This window comes from Loxodonta africana, chromosome 19, assembly GCF_030014295.1.
Source record: "Loxodonta africana isolate mLoxAfr1 chromosome 19, mLoxAfr1.hap2, whole genome shotgun sequence".
Lineage (NCBI taxonomy): Eukaryota > Metazoa > Chordata > Mammalia > Proboscidea > Elephantidae > Loxodonta > Loxodonta africana.
Window position 1 is genome coordinate 60791089 of NC_087360.1, and position 11483 is coordinate 60802571.

Here is an 11483-nt window from a genome sequence, read left to right on the forward strand (position 1 = left end):
ATATCAAGGAAATGTCTCACATGGTTGTAGAGGCTGGAATGTTCCAAGTCTGTGGATCAAGATAGAAGCTTCTCCAGATTCATGTAGCTGCAGGGGCTAGAGAACCCAAGGCCAGCAGGTTGGAGAACAGAGCTCTTGCTCACAGGGTGCAAAGATTGATGAACCCCAAGATTGGCAGTCAAGACCTCAGGCAAGCTGCTAGCTCAAGTCCGGAGAACTGAAGATTAGATGAATAGGAGCCAGCTGCAGGATAAAGAATGAGCAAAAGCCCTCAGCCCATGCCAGAACATCTGCTTATATTCGGATGCAGACGACATGCCCAAGGATATTTCCTTTCACCTGATTGGCTACTCACAGCAGATCCCATCATGGGAGTGATCACATATCAAATCTCAACATTATATGACCATCAAAACAGGGAGAATCATGGCCCAGCCAAGCTGACACACAATCTTAACCATCAAACACAGTTTATAAAGAAAATGTTCTATAGATGACTTTGATGAGTAGTGTCTGGGGTCTTTTTTAAGACTGCTTGTGAGGGCCATTTAAGACAATACACTGGTCCCACCCCTCACAGAGCAAGAGAAAATGAAGAAAAACAAAGACACAAGGAAAAGATTAGTCCAAATGACTAATAGACTACAACTACCACAGCCTCCACCAGAAGAGTCCAACACAACTAGATGGTACCCAGCTACCACCACCGACTGCTCTGGTGGGGATCACAACACAGGGTCCCAGAAAGAGCTGGAGAAAAATGTAGATCAAAATTCTAACTCCCCCAAATGACCAGACTTACCGGTCCAACAGAAACTGGAGAAACTCTGAGAGTAAGGACCCCAGACACTCTTTTAACTCAGTACAGAAGTCATTCCTGAGGTTCACCCTTCAGCCAAAGCTTAGGCCTATAAAACAAAATGAGACTAAATAATCTCCAGCTCAGGGGCAAGGATGAGAAGGCAGTAGGGGACAGGAAAGCTGATTATGGGGAGCCCAAGGTCAAGAAGGGATGAGTGTTGACACATCGTGGGGTTGGCAACCAAGGTTACAAAACAATCTGTGTATTAATTGTTTACGAGAAACTAGTTTGCCCTGTAAATCTTCATCTAAAGCACAAAAAAATTAAAAAAGTTTTGGGGTTTGGAAGCAATATGATGCAGTTCTAGTCTGTCTTGAAGGATTGCCAGGAGTCAGAATTGACTCAAGAACAGTCAACAACAGATTGCCAAAAAAAAAAAAATTTTTTTCCTGTGGAAAAAATAGTCGTTTCTAACAAGTTATCGTAATGACTCCAAATATCAGATCCTTAGAATTTTTACTGAGTGGTCTTGGCCCTTATTTATGACGCAGTAGAAAAAAGATGTCAAGATCAGAGTTCTTGCTCAAATGACTTTGGGCAAGTCTCTTCTTCAAAGCCACCGAGTTCTAGTGTTAAAGGAAGGGCCTGACACCAGATGGTTTCTAAGAACTCTCCCAGTTTTACCACTCTCGGCTGCAGGCCACATTCACAGAAGAAGAAGAAAAAAACAGGAACAGTGGTTGATAAGTGTTAACTGACAAAACAGACTTGCATTATAGGTTGAGAACTAAGGAAAGGTAAGAGATAAGTCCTGTTTTTTTTTTTTTTTTTTTTTTCCTCAAGGGTTTGTTCCTCTTCTCAGCAACTTCTATGACCCTTTAATCAGTCTCACTAGTCCCCAAGGCACCTAAGGTCCCTCCTGTTCTCTTTTCTCTCCAATTAGCAAGTCGAGATGAACTAGTTCAAGTCAAGATTATCAGCGGTAACACCCTGAACAGTTTAGCAGTAAACAGGCATTTCCATTCCAAACATGTAACTAATGCAAAACATTGACTCTGTAACAGAGGAATTAAGTTTATTCAAGGTTGGGGGACCTTGCTAGTACCTTACATCATGTGGGAAGATTTAATACCTTGCAAATTCCATGCTGTTATACTTAGGGTTCTGTATTTGCCCACATCAGTTATCTAAATCTAATTTCTGTCTTTCGCTTGATAAATACAAATTTGCTTATAGGGTTTCTGGCCTACAATCTATTCAAAGAAACTGACATTGAAACATCCCAGTTGAACTATCGTCTGCCATAGCTGTCGCTTCTTTTTATTTGGCAATTACACTATGCTTCTTTCCCAGGTTCATGACTTGATAATTTTTTTACATCTCTCTTAACAACCATATATATTTAAAACAAAAAAAAGGAAAGAATAATATAAACCAGCATCTGAAGAAACCTATTCTCTCTGGGCCAAGGCTTTATATCCTTACCTGAGGTTTTGGGGGAAGAAAGCCATCATCTTCAGAAATGTGAAATCTTTCTAAAGACAATGGCAGTATTGCTTACAAATTCTGGTTTTGAGGCTCAAAAAAAAAAAATTATTATTACTATTTTTATTATTTTGTTGGCAGTATCTGCACTGAAGCTGTACTGAAAGGAAACAGGCCTGAATGCATCAAATATCTAGGTTAATGGAGCTTTGACACAGCGTCTGTTAGTTGTGCAGTGTCTCTGTAGTGTGGCAGAACTTTGCCCTGAGGTGGAATTACAGAGTGTCTTGAACTTTCTCTGACACAAGGCTGAATAAACAATTAATGATTGCTGATTGAAAAAAAAAAACAGGCAAACAAAACCACCTCAGAGAAAATCTCGCCTTCCCTTCACGTACATGTAATATGACAAGATTGGCTTTAAACCCTGAGGCAGAGTTGTTCCGCTTTGGAAAAGGAGAAGTAGACCAAACCTTCAATCATATTTGATCTGAAATACCCTAACAGGAGCCTGGTCCATGACGAAATTTGACAAGTGGATCTTTATTCCAAAGAAGTAGCCTATGAAAACCAGGCCTTACGGTTAGACAGTTATTTCAGTGACTGGTCTGACTACTATTTTAGTCAGAATTTGTTGTATGGATTAGCTAATATTTCTCAACCAGAGTAATGTATAAAATCTTCTTAATGGAAAATTTCTCATAAATTCTACAAAATTATTTCCAAAGGATCTAGAGACTTCACTTTGAAAAAATGAAGGAAAAAAGTAGTCTTATTATGAGAATATATTCCAAGTTATGACTGCAACATAAATATAGTTTTGCTTTTATAGCTGGCCAAAGGATAAACAGCAGAAAATTACGTTTCTTGGTATTTATGTACTTTCAATAGTATGTGCTGCTTCTTTTCCCTCTCTGTACTCCACAGGACCCAGTTTCAGAAACATGATTCTTGTTTATACTTTCGAACTTACATAAAAGAAAAAACTACCTTCTAAGGTCACCTGATGTCTTAATAGCAAACTGAAGCTTGTACTCAGGTGCACTAATTCAGTTGACGGCCCCTTGCCCAAATTGTATTTTCTCATGTTTTGCCTGTCCTCTGAACTTAAAGCTCCAATTTTACAGAATGGGGTGTGATTTTTTTCTTCAGGATATTTAGGTCACACTGGTGAGCATGAGTTAACATTATGCTGACGTGACCTGTGTTCTCATGTCTCCTTGATCATTTTATGTTTTGCATTCTTACTTTCAGTGTCTTTCAGGGTCCCATGCCCATACAATCAGGCTTGGGAATCTCAGGAAAAGACAATCCTTTAGTTGTATATTGCCCAGGTTCGTTCCTCCTCCTAGTCCTTTATCTTTCCTCCTCACTCCCTGTAGTGGGTTGCAAGTAACTCTGCAAACTGATAGGTTCATCTGATTTGAAAAAAATGTCTTTGCAGATGTAATTATTTAAAGGGTTGTAAACTGATATCATCCAGGATCAGGGCAAGTATCCTTATAGGAGAGGAGAAGACAGCAGGAGGAGAGAGGAAACCCAGAAAGGGAAAAACCATTAGAAGACAAAGGCCGAGACTGGAGTTGTGCAACCACAAGGCAAAGAACGCCTAGAGCTACCAGAATCTGGAAGAGACGAGGCAGGATTCTCTTCTAGAGCCTTTGGAGGGAGTCTGACCATGTTGGTGCCTTGATTTCAGGCCTTTGACCTCCAGACCTGTGAGGGAATACATTTCTGTGGTTGTAAGCTGCCAAGTTTGTGAAAATTTGTTGCTGCAGCCTTGGAAAACTGCTACACTCCCTGAACCTGTGTTGACTGAACCCAGGTGTGGGTTTTCCTATGCCCTTCAAAAAAAAAAAAATTTTTTTTTTTCTTTTTCGTCCCTTCATAGAATCTATTCACTCACCTCTCCTAGGTTGTCTTAAGTTTCTTCCCAGTTTGGAGATCCTATGTCTGAAAACTCTAAGATATTTCATTATTTAAAATTCTACTTTCCATGCACTTTCTTGGCAGTTCCTACACCCACTCCCTATTCCTGCCTGTCCACTTCCCCCTTGACTCTATCCATCTTTCACGGTTCCTTAATCCTGGCACAAAAGCCCATGCCGTAAGTGTTATATCCTCCACCACCCAAAACACATTTTTCCTTACTTACTGACCTAAAGTTGATCAACTTATTAACTGTCATGAAATCTGAAATCTCTTCATACCTACTTGCATTATGTTATCACTGTTGTCTCCATTCAACCTCCTGAGAAATGCCCCATAAAATAGCAGAGATGAGAATAATTTATCAGGGAAATACCTAAATTCTTCCTACTTACTTTTTTATACCTTTTATCTAGAACTGCAGCCTATTGTGGTAATTTTTCTACTTTTCCTTCTAAGCAGCTGGGATCTTCTGTTTCTCTTAATATAAAACAACCAAACCAGTTGCTGTTGAATCGATTCTGACTCATAGCGACCCTATAAAAAAAAAAAAAACCAAGCCAAACCCAGTGCCGTAGAGTCGATTCCAACTCATAGTGGCCCTATAGGACAGGGTAAAACTGTCCCATAGGGTTTCCAAGGAGTGGCTGGTGGATTCAAACTGCTGACCTTTTGGTTAGCAGCTGTAGCTCTTATCCACTGTGCCACCAGGGCTCCCTGGTTCTGTCAAGTGCTGTTAATTTCTACAGGGCAGTACGTACGTATTTTTTTTCTTCATTGTTGTTTGATGACTACAAAGAATCATGTCCCCAAAATCCCCATGACCATTTGAACCAGTGCTCTTGTGCTCCAGTAACACATTTTAAATTTTCGCTTTCCTTTGTTATTGCATTTACACTACTACCAGCCGTTCTCAGTGTCTCTCATAGGAATAACAACCCCTTAAGTACAGGCCCTCATCTTTCCCCTGGTCATGTCTAGTCTCCTGTGCTCTTCTATAGTCATCCTGTGGTTTTCAAATTCTGAGGCCAATTAGGCTAGAGAGTCTCATTTAAGTGTTCTCTGGGGCTCTGGCATCAGTATTTTTTTAGGCTTCTTAAGTTTGGGAAACCCTGGTGGCATAGTGGTTAAGAGCTACATCTGCTAATCTAAAGGTACCCAGACCAGATCAAACCCAGTGCCGTCAAGTCAATTTCGACTCATAGCGACCCTATAGGACAGAGTAGAACTGCCCCATTAGAGGTTCCAAGGAGCGCCTGGCGGATTCAAACTTCCAACTCTTTTTTTTTCCACTACGCCACCAGGGTTTCCGTTTAAAGAGTTCTAATCCACCAGGTGCTCCTTGAAAACCCTATGGGGCAGCTCTAGTCCACCTAGCCCATCTAGGGTTGCTACAACTTACAATCGACTCAACGGCAATTTTGTTTTTTAAGGTCATTTTAGTTTGCACTTTAAAAGCACTGAACTAACCTACTCTGCCCTGAACATTCTTCTAGAAACATTTGAATACCTTTGGAATTATGTCATTTCCCAGATATGTTAAATCCAAATTCCTGAGCCTAACATTCAAGGTCTCACAGTTCTGCTCCTCTCTGCCCCTGTATGATCTACCTTGACCCTCCTCAATGCCCAAGCTCATTTCCCTGTATTCTTTGTGTCTAAAGAGAAATCCTCCCCTCTCCAACACACACACACACACACACAGGATTTATAAGGAATTTTTTGTGGCATATTTATGAATGTGAGTCTGGGTGGTACTGTATACATTCTTTCACACTGAAATATCAGAACTTGTGGATGTCTGACAATTTGTAGGAACAGTAGGATAGAATTTTGAAAGCCAGTCAGCACCCACTCAAAAGCCACACTATTTGCTTATTCATTACTTGACTATGTTTTTCTACAGAGACTTTACAGTAACCATTTTATGTATTTGGATATATTACCCAATAAGCAACGTACGCACAGGTTTACTCCTGCTTATTTATTTATCTGTGCAGAATTACAACTGTTTCTCACCACAGTAAGTGGAAGTAAGCTCACGTGTACCTTGCTTAATGTAAGATTGTATAAACTTTGCTTATTGGTTAATCTGACCCTGATGTTCACAGGAAGCAACCAAGCTTGCAGAAAGCGCATCTTTGGGGCCAATTGCCAGGAAGAAAATCACCTTCCTTGCACTCTGACATTTATAGTAAGGAATGCAAGGCATGGTTGGGCTCTTAAGCAGAGAATTGTTGTTGTTGTGTGCCTGCAGGTCAAAGGATTGATACTTCCTACCAGAGCTTTGAACTGGTCAGTTTTGGATCGAACCCCTCTTGAGAATTTGTAGTTCTTATAAGTTCCCAGGTGTTGCTTATGTTGCTGGTTAGGAACCAATTCTGAGGACCACTAATAGAGTAGTGGTTCTCAAAATATACCTATGCATAAGAATTACCTTTGAGATCTTGTTAAAATAAAGATTCTAATTCAGTATATCTGGGGTGGAAATTAAATTCTCAGCATGGGTTCTAACCCTAATGAATTGCTTCAAAGCCCTCTTCCTAACCCATGATCAATTGCAAAACTGGAGTCTGGTGATGTTGGTCACTGAGCCTTTCCTGATCTGTGGATAAATCTGGGGCAGATTCTGATGAGAACTTTCTTCCTCCACCTCTTCCCAGAAATGGAGGCATTTAAAATTCTCAGAGCAATGGGAGAAAATTAAAACTGAAACAAGGAATTACATTTTGAAGGATCTGGAAAATATTACCATGATAAACTAGAGCCAGTTTGCCATGGAATTTTTGTTTCATTTTGTTTATTAATAGAAAAAAAAATTTTTTTTTTTAGAAGGCAGAGATAAAAAATTTCTTTCCTAAGATACCCAATAATGAAAACACAAGGCACAGTTGTCAAAAACAATTGCTGCTATTATTTCTCATTTGCCATTGTTCCCTAATTATGAAAAAGGAAACAAGAAAGAGAGGAAATCTGCAATTGTAGCCCTATCCAATGTTTACTATCTTTTCAAGTAATATTTTTTTCTCAGCTCAGTACACATATTTAATGCCAATAAACTATGTTGACTTATTGGCCTTTTCTTCCTTGTGAACAAAGGAGGATGGGAATGTTCCTGAATTAAATTGTACACACATAATGGGCTTCTCTAAGAACACTAGACTAAGGGTTAGGAAAACTGGCATCTCACCCTTACCACCACAAACCACCCAGTGCCCAACTCACACAGGATTTATCAAAGTGCTTTCACACTCACGCTCCAAGACACTCTGGTGAGGATGTGGTAGCTCTCATTTCAGTGGATGTGAAAACAGAATCAGGTGGCCTTTGTGATTCACTCAAGTTCTCAAGAGCTAGTACTTGCCGGTTAGAAAGACTGACTCATTCTGGTTTGCCCAGGACTTTCCTGATTCAGCACTGAAAACCCCATGTCTCAGGAATCCCTTCAATCCCTAGGAAACAGGGAGGATGCGTCACTCTAGTCACAGAGTCAGTATTAGCACACAGTCCAGGACCCTTTAACAACCGCATTCCGTGTAACACCCTCGCATTCCGTGTAACACCCTGTTGTCATTAATTTGTCTCTGGGTGTCACAAAATGTTAACATGCTCAGCTGCTAAACAGAAGGTTGGAGGATTGAGTGAACCCAAAAGTGCCTCAGAAGAAGGGACTGGAAATCTCCTTCCTAAAAAATTCAGACATTGAAAACTCTATGGAGTACAGCTCTCCTCTGACATACATGGAATCGCCATGAGACAAGTAACTGATGTGTTTTTATGTGTGTGAGAGTCATTAATTTTAATGTCTAAGTTACCAGGTATCACAATTAATAGCCTACAGAGAACTTCTGAGAGCAGGGAATAAATCTTATCTTCATTTGTATCCTTCCAATAACAATCACAAGAAAACAAGATTCAGAGTAGCTATTTGATCAGACCTCATCCGTTTTCTGACCATTCTTTAATCACAGTTAAATGGTGAATTATAACCCGTTGCCATCAAGTTGATTTCTGCTCATAGTGACCCTGCTCATAGTGCCATCAAGTCGATTTCTGCTCATAGTGACCCATAGGACAGAGTGGAACTACCGCACAGTGTTACCAAGGAGTGCCTGGCAGATTTAAACTACTGACGTTTTGGTTAGCAGCTGAAATCTTAACCCCTATGTCACCAGAGTTTCCAATGGCAAATTAGACCTGTGGAAAAATAGCTGGTTTTAGTAAGCTATTGTAATGACTCTAAACATGGAATCCTTAGATTTTTAACTGAGTGATCTTGGCCCTTATTTAAGATGCAGTAGAAAAAAGATGTCAAGATCAGGGTTCTAGCTCTGCTTTTGTCACTAAAATGACTTTGGACAAGTCACTTGTTTGGGACTTCACCTGGCTCTAGTGTAAAGGGAGGGGCCTGGGACCATATGGTTTCTAAAGACTCTTACAGTTTTACCATTCTAGGCCTCAGATCACATTCAAAGAAAAACAAAAACATGTTGATAAGTGTTAACTGATAAACCCGGGTTAAAACAGAGTTTGAAAAATAAGGAAAATTAAGAAATAAGTACTGTTGGTTCTTGAAGGTTTGTTCCTCTTCTCAGCAATTTCTGTGACCCTTTAATCAGTCTTACCAACCCCCAAGGCACCTAAAGTCCTCCATGATCTCTTTTCTCTCCAACTAGCAAGTCAAGTTAAACTAATTCACATCAAGATTATCAGCAGTAATGACCCGGAACAGTTTATGAGTAAGCTCTCCCATGGGTATTGCCATTCCAAACATGTACCCAAAGCAAAATGTTGAATCTGTAAGAGAGAAGTTAAATTTATTGAATGTTGGGGGAACTTGCTAGCACCTTACATCATGTGGTAAGATTTTATATCTTGAAAACACCATGCTGCTATACTTAGGGTTCTGTATTTGCCCACATCAGTTAACTATATCTACTTTCTGTCTTTTTCTGGATAAATACAAATAGGTTTCCTGGCCTGAAGTCTATTCAGAGACACTGACTTTAAAACATTCCACTTGAACTATCCACTGCTGTAGCTGTCGCTTCTTTTTATTTGGTAATTACACAATGCTTCATTTGTAGCATCATTCCCAGATTAATGACTTGATATTTTTATTGCATCTCTCTTAAAAACTATATAAATTAAAAAAAGAAAAAAAAACGGAAAGAGTAATATAGACCAGCATCTGAAGAAACATACTGTATCTGGTCCAAAGCTTTATATACTTACCAGAGGATTCGGGAGAAGAAAGCCATAATCTTCAGAAATGTGAAATCTTCCTAAAGACAAGGGCAGTGTTGTCTTCAAATTCTGTTTTTGAGGCTCCATTATTTTGTTGGAAGTATCTGCACTGAAGCTGTACTGAAAGGAAACAGGCCTGAATATATCAAATATCCAGGTTAAGGGAGCTTCGACACAGCGTCTGTTAGTTGTGCAGTGTCTCTGCAGTGTGGCAGAACTTTGCCCTGAGGTGGAATTCCAGACTGCCTTGGACTTTCTCTGACACAAGGTTAAAAACAATCAATGGCTGCTGATTAAAATAAACAGGCAAACAAAATTACCTCAGAAAAATCCCTACTTCCCCTTCACATACGGGTATTATGGTTAGATTGGTTTTAAGTCCAGAAACAAAGTTGTTCCACTTTGGTAAAGGGGAAGTGGACGATACCTTTGATCATGACTGATTCCAAGTACCCTTACAGGAATCTGACTGATGATGAAATTTGAGAAGAAGGTCTTTATTCCAAAAAAATAGCCCATGAAAACCATAAATTACTATTAAATTGTTATTTCAGTGATTGGTGGTAGTTAGTGTTGGGAGGATGACTGTAAAGGCATGTTGGAACCTGTATGTAGTTTGAAAAAAAAATACTCCAAAATTATGAAAGGTTTTATTATTTAAAAAAAATAAAATTTACTTCTTTTTGAATACCCTCATCACATTCAAGGAAAATATTAAAAAAAAAAAACAAACCCATTGCTGTCGAGTCAATTCTGACTCATAGCTACCCACAGGACAGAGTAGAACTGCCCCGTAGGGTTTCCGGGGAGTGCCTGGTGGATTTGAACTGCCATCCTTTTGGTTATCAGCTGTATCTCTTAACTACTATGCCACCAGGGCTTCCAAAGAAAGATACAGTATTTTTTATTTTAACAAATGAGACTGCATGGTACTAACAAACTTAAGAATAGCATGAACAGATAATTTGATTTAACCCTGTTATCAAGCAACTTTTAAGGACCTACCACAAAGATAAGTGATTTTCCTTTTTCTATGAAGTCGTTATTACCAACTCCATTTAAAAAATTTGTAAACTGAGGCATATAAGTACGAATAAAATTGTCCAATGTCACACCACTAATTATTACCAAAACCAGGACTAGAAATAAGTTATCCTGAATTCCAAGTCTCTTCACTAGATGGCCAGGGTGCCTGTCCAGTGTACCACCAGGATTTGAATTCACCCTAATGTTCAGTCCAGCATAATAAATACCGGACCATACACCTGCATTGTGGAAATTTTTAAGACTGCCTTTTGCCCAATGCAGCCTGAACTTAGGTCATAACGTTGTAAGCAGATCTATTTTTAAGGTAGTTTAGCCAGCACATGTCTCCTTCCCCCATTACTCTAAGATAAATATAAAAGCAGGAAGTGTCCAGACATTTAACAGTTCCGTATGAGTTGGAATCGACCTGATGGCAGTGGGTTTCGTTTTGGTTTGAGGGAGGTTTCAGCTTTGAAGGCTGTGCACCAAAAGCAGCCTAATTGATTTATAGGTTAACAGGAGGTACCTAAAAGCTGTGCTTAGCTGTCTACTTCCCTTCAGTCCAATATCCAGTCAGTCTCAAAGTTCAGTTTCTTATGCCTCCTAAACGCAATCTTTCAAACACTGTATGTTTGGTCATCCTCCAGTTCTTCCCTTCCTTTCATCTCAGCTGAGAAGATGACTCCAGTTTCGGTTTTGTTTTATGCCATGCCTTTAAAGAATTTACTGCAACATCATAAAATCCCAGAACCATCGCATCATAAAATACTAAAACTGACATTATAGGATGTTATCTAGCTCAACACTCGGATTAAATACAAAGGAAATCTGAGATTTATGGGAGTGAAATGACATACCACATGTCACCCTGAGCGTTGGCATCAGAATTGGACTAGAATTCTGACTTGTTTCTTCTCAGTCCATGACTTCCATTGTCAACTTCAGCTACCCCTACCTGAGCGTGAATCTCAACCATCTATTAGGTATACAGCCT

At 39.6% G+C, this 11483-nt stretch overlaps 1 protein-coding gene across 3 annotated transcripts in view; it reads right to left on the reverse strand.

The window, feature by feature from the left end:
- Window positions 1–11169, reverse strand: part of IDO2 (indoleamine 2,3-dioxygenase 2) — a 113487-nt gene extending 102318 nt beyond the window's left edge. Inside the window, exon 1 of one of the 3 annotated variants that reach the window (XM_010592549.3) lies at window positions 9452–11169. In XM_010592549.3, the coding sequence (XP_010590851.1) occupies window positions 9452–9550 (99 nt within the window). In that variant the 5' untranslated portion in view covers window positions 9551–11169. Of the gene's footprint in view, window positions 1–20; window positions 4737–9451 lie in introns of those variants that run through there. The other 2 variants (XM_064272791.1, XM_064272790.1) reach the window with 2 other exon arrangements.
- Window positions 11170–11483: the final 314 nt, after the last annotated feature.